The sequence below is a fragment of the Lonchura striata genome, chromosome 9 (assembly GCF_046129695.1).
Source record: "Lonchura striata isolate bLonStr1 chromosome 9, bLonStr1.mat, whole genome shotgun sequence".
NCBI lineage: Eukaryota > Metazoa > Chordata > Aves > Passeriformes > Estrildidae > Lonchura > Lonchura striata.
The window spans coordinates 3,598,440-3,613,264 of NC_134611.1; the positions used below are offsets into that span (position 1 = coordinate 3,598,440).

The window sequence follows — 14,825 nt, forward strand, 5'->3', positions numbered from 1 at the left end:
GAAGGACCAAGTTTTTGTTGACACCTACTGAGAATGCTTTGTTTTTGTGAGCACTGTCCTCAGTAATCATCAGGAGAAAAATGCCAATATATCCAAACATTTCTCAATGTTTGGATATATTCTGCAGGCCTCCCCAGCTGGGAAAGCATCTCACCACCCTTCCTGCTCAGTAATGAGGTCCAGACAGGAAATGGTTGTGGCCAATTAACACTGACTTTGCTGAAATTACAGGAGGGAAAAGGGCATTGGAAACAAGTAACAATGCAGAACTTGTCTCTGAACTGAAGTTTGGTTTTCTACCACTGTGGTGGTATCAGCTTGTCTCTGTGCCACAGTAATAATGATTAAGGAGGCTATTAGTGGTGTTTGAGAGCACCAGAACCAGCTCCACCATCTCTATTACTGGAGAGATGGATTAAGGATTTCTTTATTGCTTAGTGTGTGTAAGGCTGTAGGGAGAAAGGAAAACAAACAGTGCAAGAATGGAAAATTGATGAGATTAACATCTCAGAACAAAAGTATTTGGGGATTACAAGGATATTTAAGATATGCTTTGAAGGAACTACAAATCTTTCCTCCTTTTTTGTGCTCATTCCAGTTTCTCCAAACACCTACAGTGCAGAAAGAGAGGGCTGAATGTGTGGCTCTCTGAAAACCACTGTGTCTGGGGCAGAGGGCTCTGAATGCTGCTGCCTTCCATATTCCAGTCTCCACAGGGAACACGAGCAGTTATCAGTGAACACCCAGCAGCCTGTTGAATTTTTGGTGCTGTGCCACTTCATTATCTCTGTATTTTGTTGGCTGTACTAAAAGTGCTGTGAAAAACAGATCCACACAGACATTTTGCAATGCAACTTCCCTTGAAACTAATCTCCCAAGAACTACGTGACACCTTTTTCAAGGAAATGTTCATTCTTTGCTATCTGCCTAAAGGTTATGGCCTACATTTTCTAAACAATCCCCAACAGAGAAGATGGAATCAGTTTTGGCCAGACCCCACTGAATGCCTGCAGTGGCACATGGAAATACAGCTGAGTGCAGCTAAGAGTGAGGTTGTCAGGAAAATAAAGGCAAAAATAATTATATTTTTAATGTGTTCATGCTTTCACTTGAGCACAAAGCAGGGCTCCTCCAACTGCTGTTGCCAAGCCTGAGCTGGCCCCAGCTCTGTTACCATTACCTGGTCCAGGTCATTCCGTAAGGCAATTTTGCTTGTTACAAGCTCATGGGCAAGGTCATCATTCTCCTGCTCCAGCCTCATGCTTGCTTCTTGGAGCCTGCGGTTTTCCCTCTGTGGAAAGAAAGGAACAACCAGGAAAGGAAATTAATCCTCATAAAGAGCAATGAGTAAGTGCATGGTGTGTGCCAAACACTGAGAAGGCAAAAGTGCACATTAAGACAGGACTGCTGCTCTGGGAAACAACAGTGAATTAAGCCAGCAGTGCAAATGCAGCTATTCCACTTACATCCCACTGGTTTGTGTTGTGCAAGGGACACACTGATTGTAGTGTTTCCCTGTCAAAAATAAACACTGACCTCTTCACAAAAGCACTTGGTTTCTGCTTGCTCATCATCTAAAGAAATTGGGCAGATAAAATCCCACCTAGCAGCAGCGAACAGGGACCAATTAAGAGTTACTCGAAATAATGCTTCCAAGCAAAGTAGAAAGCTGTCCTGCTCCACTTTACAAAATTCTGTCTGCAGGGATCCATAAAAATAGTCCACTTTGTAGGTGATGCAGTGCCAACTTCCCATCTCCTGCAGGAGCAGCATAGAACAGCATTTAGCAGGGAACTCCCTACAGCTCGTACATCCTGTCTCACCATTTGTGCGCTGCTCTGGAACTCGTGCCAGTGACACCAGTGTGTACCTTACAGTGCCAGGTGGAGAGGGGAGCTCATCCCTGAGCACAGCCCAGGACCTGCTGGGGCAGTGACAGGAACACAAATGGACAATTGGAGGCTGCAGGCTCTTGCTCCGCTGCTCTCCCTACCCACTCCACACAGGCAGAAATGACTATCTGGAGCATTAGCCACACAAGGTGAAGGAACAGGAGAATGAACAATAATTAATATCTTTTAGAAATCTATGACTATTGTTCTAGAGTTGAGAAATGGAACCATATTTGAAAGATGCCTGTGGGTCACTAGACTTCTAGGGGTTCAATATCAAATACAGGTCGTCATTTTCAGAAGAACACAGCCAGGTGGGATAGACAGAGGTGCCTTCCTCCAAATGGATTTCAAGAGGAAAAAACTGTGCTGTTTTTCACTGTATATCTTCCATATCAAAACAGGCTTCAAAGGGAATCTCAGCAGTATGGAAACTCAAGGAAAAGCACCATGTTCATATGGATACTCACAGGTGGAAAAAGAATAACCTATATGCTGAGATTTCAAAAAGGACTTATTCTCACCTAAAAGTAACTTACGTTCTTCAAAACAAAACAGTGAGAGTCCAAATGTTATCAGTAAAAGTCAATGATATATAATAATATATATATTAGCACTTACTGTTTTTCAAGAGTTGTTCAGTAGATGCATTCCTACAAAATGTGATTTCTTGCATAAGTATGTTATTCACCTGTTCTCACTGCCTCCCTACTCACCAGCTATGCTCAGATATTTTGTTCTTTCCAAACTCTCAACTATGAAATTGCAATTTTTATTTCTGTTGCAAGCAGATTTTGCATGTTTGTCTTAAACAAAACCAGGCAGTCTAAGAGGATGGAAAAAAAGGTCTCTTCTCTGTGGGAACTTCCTCTGTGGCAGGAAGTGGAACCTCTACAAAATTTCTCTTGTTAAAGTGACCCTATTGTGTAACTAGAATAGGCACTGCCCTGTACAGGGAAGTAAGTTGGTTTCCCTTCCAAAAGATTACTTTGAGTAATTTGTTTTGTACAGAAACTAAATCAAATGCCTTTGTCTTAACACAATTAAAATAACCATTGCTAAAACACACTCAGCTTTGGGGATCTTTCTTATTTTAAAATATACTTTAGTCTGTTTGGGACAAGGATTTTTAAAAATTAAAGTAAAATGTTTCTGGAAATGTAATATAAGCTTTAAAGCGTAAAACAAAATTGCAATTAATAATGGTAATACTAATAACAATCTCTAACACATCTTTATTCCTGTATTTTGTTCAGACCATCTTAGAAATGCTGTTTTTATGAACACAGCTCTGCCAGTCATCAGAAAGTGACCTGAGTTCACCTAAAACTTGAGACCTGAGTCAGACCAGGTTCCACAGCACCGATACCTTTTCACAGGGATGTTGTTTAGAGGAAGAAAGCAGCAAATTCTTATGACTTTCACAAAATAACCGAGCTGGCTTTACCATTTTTGCTATGTCTTTGCCAAAAGCTTCAGTGTCTGCAAAGCAAGGCACGCAGTGTGAGGTTGAGAGTTTCTGCTTTGCATTCGCAGACAAGTGGGTAAGCAAGCTCTGTGCTTGGAAATGCATTATCCTCCTCTTAAACTAGAATTTACATGGTATGTTGGTAGTGAGTTAAAGATCTCTTACCTTGGGCATCCAGTCAATAGCTAGAAGATGTTTTTAGCTCATTCACCAAACTCTGAATGTCCAGCTGAAAGGTTCTCACAGGACCACCTTTACTCTTCCTCCACCCAGGGCAGTATGCCCGATTAGCTGGTTTGTCTTTTTCAGCTCCTCCCCCCAGGTCCAGCAGTGTAAAACTCCCTCCCTTCTCAGGAGGAAACTCTTAAGTCTACCTAAGTCTACATAAAAACTAACAGGACACAGTAAAGACAGAAAGAGCAAACAATGCTCTTCACATGCAGCAAACTATTTCCATAGGCTGTGAAATATTTAGAGTTTTATGAAATATGCTCACAATGACAAAGCTGGTCTGTCACAGCAGGACTCACATCAGAGGCAGCACTTAGTAACTGGCATCAGGCAACCAGTCAGACCTGCTAGTTGTCCCTGGTGTAAACACACAGCTTCCTGCCTCCTCTCCACAACACTAAATTTACTATGACAACCATTTCCTTCTCCTCAGTATTGCCCGGTTTCTACAGTCATAAAGTAACAGATCCCTCTTTCCCAAATTCCTCCTCCTTGTTACTGAAGGTGGCTGGTGAACTTAGGTTAGCTTTTAAAAGGAGGATACTGCATTTCCAAAGAGGACAAACAAAGCTGATACACACAAACACAAATCAACTTACCTCCTGTAAAGTCACAGACCAAATACTGCTTTCAACCATTGGTGTAAAGACAGTGAAAACAGGATATAAATAAATTTCTAATACAAAAAACAAAAAGGTTGCTTATTCTTCACTGTGTTTTTTGTTACGAGTTTTAGAGAGAGATGCTCCAGCTTCCATCACACAGTGGGTGGAAAGAAGATGACAAACTTGAAAGCTGTAGGCAAGCCTCAGTTCAGGATGACTGCAAGGCTGAACTCCACCCTCTGCTCCTTCCAGGCTGCACCAAGGAGCAATTCCTGAGGAGATTAGTGACCATGATGCATCCTCTCTGTGCTGTACTCAAGTGGGGTGTAATGAGTCACCAACCTCGTTAAGCAATTCTGTTTCTGTTCAGCAACACCCTGTGCTGCCTTTGGCTCGGGCAGGGTTAGTTTTCTTCACGGTGGTTAGTACCTTTTGGGTTTGTGCTGGAAAAGGTGTTGATAGGATAGAGGTGGTTTGGTTATTGCTGAGCAGGGCTTGCACAGAGCCAAAGCCTTTCCTGCTTCTTGTAGCTCCTCACCAGTGAGGGAGCTGGGAGGAGACAGCCGGCACAGCTGATCCCAAGGGACAGCCCAGACCATATGGCATCATGCTGAGTATGTAAAGCAGGGAGAAGGAGAAAGCAGGGGGGACCTTTGGAGTGATGGCATTTGTCTTCTCAAGTCACTGCTACGTGTGATGGAGCCCTGCCCTCCTGGAGATGGCTAAACAACTACCTGCCCATGGGAAGGGGTGGCTGAGTTCCTTCTTTTGCTTTATCTACTGAACTGTCTTCATCTCAACCCACGAGTTTTGTCACTATTCCTCTGGGGATTCTCTCTCCCATCCTGCTTGTGGTGGAGTGAGCAAGCAGCTGCCTGAGTTGCTGGCTGGGTTAAATCAAGACATCCAAACCTCAGACCTTTGAGTGTGAACAGCTCCTCAATGATGGAATGAAAACACTGATTAAAATCCACTTTCTGGATGTGAGCAAACTGAGGTCTTCATAAACCCAATGGAAAGGGCTCTTGATATTGGAGAAGCTCCAAAGGAGAATCCTCTGAACCTCCATCTAGAAACCCAAGAAGCTTTTACAGCAAGCAATCCAGGAAAGCCTCTCATGGTAAGCAACACAGAGGCTCCTGGAGGCAGTTGTGTTTTCTGTTTGCTGACTCTGGAGAAGCATTCCCCAAAGTGCCCCACCACAATTTTAAAAGAAACAACAGACACTGTCCCACAAGAAAAGCCATCATGATTTTCCTCATTATGGTTAACATTCAGTTGCCATGGCTGAATAAAAATGACCAGTGCATTGATTTTTGCTTCCCCTTCAAAACACAGAGAAGGCTCTTACAGAGAAGGCTCTTATATCCAAATTACACATTTATTTACACAACTTCTCCATTGCACAAGGAAGTCAACAGAGGAAAAGGTGGAACAGAACAGCAGCATCTGCTTGCAAAACTCCAGCCCTTCTTGGAACAACTATATCCCTTTTATTTTAAATCAGTTCCCAGGCTCACTTCTGGAATTTTCTCATCAAGTCAACCCAAATCTTGTTACATGAGGCATTCTCAAACACAGAAATAAAACTCCATAATATTTAGAAAAACATCAACCTGAAATCTATTACTATTTTTTCTACACATATGACTCACTTTTCTTCCTAGCTTCTATAGGGAATTTGTAATTTAACTAAAAGTAATGAAATTTGGTAACAAACAACAATTTAGAACATATTTCTCTTTCGCACCTTTTAAAAATCTGACAAAAATATGGTAATTTCTTTTAAGCAATGGAAAATTAAGTTAAAACATGTCTAGAAAAACTTGCCCTTTTCCTAAATAATACTTGTAAGTACAGAATGAAACAAACACCAAAAATAATGGCACTCTTTAATACTGCTCTTCTGGTAAATCAAATCACAACATGTGAAATATGTGCTGGGCAGGAACTGGTGCGTGTTTAACACAGCTCATGGGAGCACATGAATTTAACCAGTCAGGCAAACACAACTGGTTACTGGGCCTGACACTGCAAAACCAGCCCATCTCCCTCTCTCTCAGAGGCCATCAAGGCACTTCCTCTGAGGGCTGTGCCTTACTCAGACATCCTTCACCACACAGCATCACTGTGTCTCTGTGGGCCTGACAAATTTCTGCTGTTAGCAACAACTCTAAAAACTACAGCTAAAATCTATCAACTGGTTTAAAGCTCTTTTCCTTCTCGACCCATATGAGGAAGAATCTGCAGGGATCTCTATTCCAGTGATCCCATCCAAGAAGCATTCCCTTCCTAGGCAGGAAAAACCTCACTTTTGGGAAGGGAAACTGTAAAAATGACAAGGTTGTAGGGCTGTGGGGCACAGCCCACAGAGCAGGAGCTGACAGCAGTGCTGTGCTTGTAGGCAAGGCTAGCTTTGGTCCTTTCCCAAGCCAAGCCTGGCTGCTGGAAGCCCTGCACAGGTGCTGCCCAAATGAAATGCATCCCTGACCATGCAGGCTGCAGAGTTCTCCCAAAAGGACAAAAAAAGCAAGGCTGGCTCTCCACGTGCTGCCTGGGAGGATCCACACAAGTGACATTTTCTTGCTGCCCTTTAGAAACACTCCTGAAATGTCAGTTCCTACCAACCTCAACTTCACATATCAATAAAACCTAACAAGCAAGACAAGGAACAAAGAACATTTACAGGCATTTTTCCATGACACCCATCAACTGAAGAATGTGTCCAGACTTTGAAGTTAATATGCAACTAACCTATTACAGGGACTCTCTATTCACAGCATCCTTAAGAGGATCAGACCCAATACAGCTTAATAAAAAAATCCACAGTGAATTTCAGAAGCGCAAGCCAAAACCCTGGCCTGTGATCTTGACTGTGACAGTGACTCACATCAACAGTGGTCCAAGAGTCACTTCCCATATCCTCATTTGCAGCTTGGGATAATGTTCTTCACTGTGCATTGACCAGGATTAACTAGTTAATATGCTTCCACCGAGCCTTAAAGAACCCTTATTTGTTTCCTAAGCATTATTTTAATTCCACAGTATAAGTGAACCACTAGGAAAACACTTAAAAGTTAATCAGCAGCCAGTTGTGTTTTTTTCCAAATAGGTCATACTTGCTATTGGCTCTACAGCAGCTACAGCACTCCCAAGTCTCATAAACAATAAAATCTCCACCCTTTGACAGCAAAAAACCTACACTTAATATATAATTTTTTCACAGACAAATGCTTTAAAAAAAAAAAAAAAAGTCAGTTTGACTTCATACCTGTAAGTTTTCTTTGTCATATTTATGAATTAAGGCACACTCTTTCACCACAGATTTCCATACTCTGGTTTTCTGAACATGGTGCACTTTTCTTACGTTTACAGGCCATGTCAAGCCTGTTGCACTCTGTGTGATTGTTCACCCCTCCCCACCCCTGGAAGACTCCATCACAACCACAATGGCACTAACATAATAAGGCACAATGAAGAACAGCAGGCAAACAGTACAAGGATATGTAGGAAATGTCAGTTCCCAGCTATCCTGGGCAGTGGGCAGTAAAGTGCTTCAGCCCTGGCAGCTTCACCTAGAGCAAACTGAATTGTTCAAAACAGAGTGAGGAAGAACAGGCTCCCAAACTCTCAGTAACATCTGTGCCCAGAGACAGAGCCTCCAGCACACAAAATCTATGGCAACAGAACGCAGCTGTGACAATGAAAGCAAATACATTGTAAAGATAAGCAAAGCTGACCTGAAATTGTAGAACTGTTCTTTTTCAGTGAACTATCAAGCTGTCATATTAAAAACTGAACCTTATTTCTCTACTCCTTTAAAGAGGAATATCCATCACTATTAACTCTATTGCAGCAGTACCTCAGGACCCCAGAGGAGCTCTGGGTCCTACCATAATAGGTATTATCTTAACAAAAAATTACTGAAGCTTGGTATAAACAGGAATGAATAATAAGGATCGTATCAGCCAAGGAAGAGTTCATCTTCCAAAGTCTCTGTGGATGCCACTGCACACAGCTTGCACTAGAACAATGTGTATTTTCTCCTTTCTGTGTCTGTAGCTGAATCACCCTTTGTTTCTGCGGCTCATGAAGATCTCCCGTAAAAGTGCAACAGCAGGAGAGTTACCTACAAACATATAAACTGAAAGAAGAAAAATATTATATGTGGCTACTTGCAGATGTCTGTAGAGTTACAAATTGTGATTGAAATATTTTTGGAAAAAAAGACTAAGTCTAGAGTTTCAAAGTGCTTATTTAAGAAAGGGGATGAGATCACCTTTACTTCCCTAAGGTCTGCCTTGGCACATCCCAGGGAGGTGAGCATGGTACACACACCTCTGCTTAACTGCTGGAGACAGCTCACTCCTCGTGGGATTCACCAAATTCCCATTTAGCAGCTCCCTACCTTGTATCTGTCCATAGGATCTTCCTGCTGCAGCTGGCTCTCTCGCATTGTTTGGTACTCTCTCTCATATTTCTTCAGCTTTTTTGTTGGCACCTGTGGAACAGATTTGGGAAACATGCATTTAAAAATGAGAGGAACGCTGGAAAAGCTGACTGAAAGCTCTCCCTACAAACAGGAAACTGAGGAAGTGCTGGAAAGCTGCTGCTGAATAAAGTCTCTCCCCACTGTCCCCCCTCCCCTACTCATTAAGCCATGTCAAACACTTACCAATACAGCTCACATCGACTGAAATCTTTCTGTGCCCACTGCTGCTAATTATTCAGACATTTAAAGGGAAACAAAAGTGGAGACATTTAAATAAGATTAACAAGAAGAAAAAAAGCACAGACAAGTGGGAGAACAGGAAAGAGGAAAACACATTTTGATACGTATGATTCACCAAAACAATGCTTTAGCAACACAACTGTTAAAAGTGAGATGAGAACAAAGGAGTGCTCATACAAAAGGACCAGACAATTCCCTGGGGGAGATCCAAGTAATGGTTTTATTGCTGAGAGAGTATTAATGTCTAAATTACAGCCTGTGACCAATGCCCTCATGAAGTCTGGCATCAGAGCCCTCCTAGGCACAGATGGAGATGCTGCAGTGCAAGCGAGCGGAGAGGTGGCTTGGAGAAATCACAAACAAATTTGGTAAACAGCCATGCAGAAAGGTCAAAACCCAGGCTGCTTGATCCTGGGAATGATTCCACTTCAAACACTGATCAGAAGGAGCCTGTGTTCTTTTCAACAAAGCATGGGGAGCCTCTGCTTTCCCTTCACCTTTTGGTTGGGTATGCAGTGCTCCCATCTCTCCCTGGAGAGCTCTGACAGCATTGCTCAGGTCACCTGCTGGCTGCTGGAGAGATCCCTAACACCACCAGGAGAATGAACACAGGCTGTCCCTTGATCTGTCATGCAGATACTCCTACTGCCTATCCTGATCATGTTCAGCTGCCTCCTGCTGTGAGGACATGCCACTGTCACCTTGCCTTAGGGCAAAAACTACAGCTAGTGAGCAGAGATATGAGTTTCTGTGTAGTTTTAGAGCTGTTTTCTCTTTACTGGTTTTCAGCCCAAAGCCTCTTTGCTCTGCAGCACCCAAAGGAACCAAGTGCTCAGTGCTGCTGCAGAGGAAGGTGGAAGTAGCAAATATGAAAGCCATGATCTGTAAATCATTAATTAAGCAGCACCTATTCCTACAATTACTGATGGAAACTGAAATCAACCCCCTTAAAGCAAACAAAGAGAAAACAGTAAAGATAAAAACATGAAGTACATAGGGCAAACATACAAGAAGATTTCACTTTGATGACACTTAATAGGGCAAAACACCATGAAATGGAAGTGACTAACTGAGAGATGCTTTTAAAAATTTCAGCTGAATAATCCTCCTAACACAAACCCAGCCAGCTTTGTCTTGGCTGCAGCCTGAAACTACTGAGGCTATTTAATAATCATAAGAATTAATTTCAGGATAGTGTTTTAAATGAAATAAACCCATCACACGTCCAAAGCCTGATCCACCCCCTCCTTTCTCCACAGTTACTGGACTTTCATTTAGAGAACCAGATCAAGGCTCCCTGGCTGGGTGTGATAAGGACACTCTCCAAACACAGTTCCCAGGTTCTGCTGGGGAGTTTTGTGTTCCAGTATGCAACCACCAGGAAATAAAGATAAATACAAGGGAGATTTCGTGGTGCAGCATGGCAAAAAGGCACAACACAGCTGTAACTTAGATGATGATCTTTTCACCCAAAGATTTTCCTGATTCTTGATGCTTTTCATTGAAACCTTTAAAATGCATATGAGGACTAAGTTTCACTACAGAGGAAGACAGACAGGAGTCCTGTTCACACAGCCACGTGAGACCTTCAGAGAGAACCCTGCCATCGGAAGGAACAAGAGATGTAAGATAGACTTTGTGTCTGTAAATCTGTGTTGTAAGTTTGTGTGTGTCTGTAAATAGATTTTGTGTGTGTAAATAGGGAGATAAGGGTGGAAAGTGGAGGTAAAAATTGCACAGTCACAACCCTTTAGCCCCCTATTCTTATGTGAACAGTGCTGCTCACCTTAGCCTGGCACTGGGTGTTGGGGGCTTCCTCCTCTCACAACTATCAACCATTTCTTAATTCCTTGCTAATTTATTCCATAATTCACTCCATTCTTATCTATATGCTCTCCTTACTTGCTTGTATTTCACTTCACAGCTGTGAGCAGGACCACGTGTGGCTCCTCTGGGGCCTTGGAGGCACCAGTGCCCTCGTTCAGCACCACAGGAGCCATCCACGGCCATGGCCTGGGCTGAGGGATGGCCTCTCCAGCAAGGAAACAGCACAGCAACACTTTCTTAGGAATGCTGGCAGTAAATAATACCTGAAACAAGCATCAGATCGGGCATGCATCAGGCTTGACACAGGAAACAGCTTCCAGCTCTCTGAAAGATGATAGTGACTGCTGCATGTTGGTATCTATTTATGCTACAAATCTTGTCTTGACTGGGAAGTACCTAAATACAGGGAAAATCTATCTTAAGGGGAACTCCTACCAGAAACTAGTCCATACTAACACACTTATTCTGTAACATAGAAACTGGAGCAAGTATGCCCAAGAACTTTGGCAGGGTCTACACTTCACTGCTACTGTCTATTTAGCCACATTTCTCAAAGGAGTTTGATAATTTATTACAGCACTTTCTTCTTCTGAGTATACACTAATAGATGGAAAGAAAAATTTAAAAGCCCATTTCCATATTTCCCAATTTAATTTCCTGAAACAATGTGTGAATTCAACAAGGGATTTCTCAGTAAGCATTTCCATAAGTAAGTGCATAGTGCTAGCCATGCTTCAGTCTTCACACACTGATCCTGAACAAAGTGCTCATAAATTCTCTGTAAAAGCTTCTGCAATATCGATTCCTTTTTTCTTCCTTTAGCACCATGGGGTATATTGGCTTGAACTGATGGTTATCAAATTTAGGAGACTCTTATGGTGTATAAACATTCCTCATCATAGTTTATCTCAGTATCTTATCTCATTGAATTGTTTTGCTTTACTGCCTTCACGTATAAAATCATGTTATAAGTAGTTATATGTAGGGAAACACCCATGCAGAGCATCTTAATAAAACATCCACACAGAAGAACTAAACAAGCAAAACCTCTTTCTGAAAAAAACCCAATGGCACCAAATGCTTGAAGGAAGCATCATGGAAGAGAAAGAAAACCACTTTGTTTTTAGCTGCCCCTGTTCAGACAGAGCTGAAGAGATTTGCTTCAGTTCCTTGGGCAGTCCTGGGCATGGACACCAGCATCTGCTCAGCTTCAGGAAACTCTCCCCTCATTCTGTGATTTCTTCAGCTGTTCACAGGCAGCTCAGCCTGACCTTGCTGGATTCATAAATCACACCTCTGACTCCTTCCTCCCCAATGTTTTATTGCTCTAATGCAGCCAGAGCACTCAGAGGAGGCAACTATCGCTGTGTTCATTTGACAGCCAAGGAAATGGAAGCAGAGATGGGAAGTGATTTCCTGAACATACTGCAGACAGCCAGAGGATGATCCAGACAGTGAAATCCTATTACTTGATTTCTGATTTCCAGCACCACCACAATGCCAAGCTAAGGAGGGGATCCTTTCCCAGCTCCCCACTTCCTTTCTCTATCTAGCACTGCATTAACACTACAAAAATACATTGTCCCACCACACTAAAAATGTAGCCAGTATTTTCTAATCTCCTCACCCTTAACACTTTGTCCTCTCTAGTTCTCGTCTCAATGTGAAAGAAAAGAAATAAAAAAGAAAGAAAAGCCAATTAAGAAAGCGTGCAGTGCTCCCTTTCTCATTCTTTGAAGCAAGTGACATAATTTTGTGCTTCACTGGTTGCTTGGTAATTCCAAGCTGAGGTGGGGTCCTGCACCCCTGCGAAGGGGAGCACAGACAGTGACACAGACACTGGTGCAGCCCAGCTTCTCTTCTGTCCATCCCCACACACCTGCCCTGCTGTGATGCCCAGCACAAGCCCAGGCTCTTCCCCTGCTGGGGCCAGCTCAGCCCCTGCTCACAAGTACCAGGTGAAAAAGGCTCTCACAAAACCACAGCATGAGTGCCTCTCCTGAGGAGATGGCAGTTCCACTTGTGTGTACTTCATTTTCTTCACCTTATGATTTAAAACAGTATCAGAAGAACTTGCACAATGAGGCTTGGTTCTGTGAGTGTTGGGTGAAGACTGTGAGCTTTGAACAGGAGCTCAGCAGATTAGCAATAAAATATTTCCAATCACACACAGCATCTTAGTTCACACTCAAAATTGTGCCATTTTGTTCCACTTAATACTTTACATTTGAAATACAACTACATCAAATTCCAGGAAGGAAGCAGCTCTTTTTTAAGGAAAACAGCTCTACTTAAGTACTTTATTAAGCCAAATGAAGGTTGCAGTGTAACAAAATTAGATTTAAAAAACTGACTTGGTGCTACTTGTCTGTGCAGTCATAACTATGGACAACTGGCTGGCCAAAAGCAATGCAGAATATCCTGCCATATCTGTCTAGGAATAAGGCTCAGAAGTAGATAAAGCCATTTGTTTTTCTCCTGGGAGGAGGCAGTAATGAAAAAGAAAGACCAAACCCCACAGTTCTATGCTGACACAACAGACTTTCTCCTGGATTGGACTTTAAAGGGGGTGAATGGGATATTGTACTTAGCTATTATGCAGTATAATCTGAACAACCGTGCCTCCAATGAGATCTTAGCCACAAGCATGAAATCTGAAAGGGAAAATTGTAATTTCTCACATAACTCTTTTTGGGATGGGTATTCTGCACAGAAAACCTACAACATCCATTTGTAAAAATTAATGTAGGATTGACATCAGCTGCCTAAAAAGAAATTCCAGGCTGGAGCACAGCTTGAAGAATTCCCAACACCACAAAGGGAAGGGCTCACTGGCAACAGGCTGTTTTACCACCAGTCTGAAAGCCTTGCAGGAGCCCTCCTCCAGTGTTTTCACCATGCTACAGTATCCCATTCATCCCACACATCCTGCATTCAACCCCACACTGTAAAGCTCATTCAGCACCATCTGATCCCTGGTTTTTGGGGCACAATAAAAGCCCCAGCTGTCAGATGCTATTTTACCATTTAAGCCGCAAGGAAGGAGTTGTTCCCTGAAATTCCTTGGAGAGATGTCCTGCTAAATGCATGCCTGAGCATCTGCTGCACAGCAGCATCTCTCCACCTCGTGTTTGGAAACAGAACTGAGAGAAATGCTCTTTTTGTATCAGCAAAACAGCTCCACCCCAGCACACCTGAGTATCCCTTCCATGCAGAGATTATTCTTCTTGCTCCAAGTCACCTCCTTGCCAACTCTGTACGTTTAAGAATTCCTGAAGAGTCTTCAGGATTACAGAAAGCCAACCTGAAAGCCACCTGAAGGCAAAGGAAACCAGCATGCTGTGAATTTTGCTTAATTTCTCTGCATTAGTCCATTATCAAAATGTCACAATTGCAATGGCACATTCAAAGGAATTTATAGAGATGAGAAAGGCAGGCTGCAAAATCTACAGAGCACCTGCACAATTTACTGTGATCCAAGCCAGCAGCAGCAGAGTCAGTGATGCTGGATCATTTCCAACACCAGATCCTTTAGTCAGATTTTAATCTCCCTAATGTATTTCCCTTCATGAAAATCCACTGAACCAGCTATAGCCCATTATTCTTCTGCAGCCCTGCTGTTTAAAGATCTGCTTAGTTAGGCTCAGTTAGCAAAACATTTAACTAAGAGTAAGCTGAGACAGAGAGATGTTCAATAAGCCCCATTGTGCAGCAGTCCTGCAGCAACACAGGAAAAGAGAATGGAATTTGGATTCCCTGGATTGTAACTCTAAACCCCAATGTGTACTTTCACAGTGACCACAGTGCTTGTGTTTGAGAGGCTGCAGGGGAACCAGCATCTATGAAAAAGGACCAAGGAAAGGATGTTTTGCCTGTGGCAGATGCTTTTCAGAATCTCAAAATGTCTTTCTGCCATCAAAAACTCATTTTCACTTTGACACATGGAAGGTTTATGATCCACTTCCATTCTCTTTGTTTTAGTAAAGAAGAGGCACGCTGAGTGGCTGGAAAGCAGTGCTTGGAAATGGCTGATTATTTTCTGCACTTGCAGCTGATGTCTCACAGCTCCC

The 14,825-nt window shown here is 42.6% G+C and overlaps 1 protein-coding gene across 5 annotated transcripts in view; it reads right to left on the minus strand.

Annotated features, from left to right (window-relative positions):
• The window catches only part of RABGAP1L (RAB GTPase activating protein 1 like), a 230,863-nt gene that overhangs the window by 9,902 nt on the left and 206,136 nt on the right, over positions 1 to 14,825 (minus strand). For 4 of the 5 annotated variants that reach the window (XM_021546018.2, XM_021546019.3, XM_021546020.3 and 1 more), the window contains 2 exons: positions 8,605 to 8,697; positions 1,181 to 1,291 (listed from right to left, as the gene is read on the minus strand). In XM_021546018.2, the coding sequence (XP_021401693.2) occupies positions 1,181 to 1,291; positions 8,605 to 8,697 (204 nt within the window). Of the gene's footprint in view, positions 1 to 1,180; positions 1,292 to 3,525; positions 8,541 to 8,604; positions 8,698 to 14,825 lie in introns of those variants that run through there. The other variant, XM_021546021.3, reaches the window with a different exon arrangement.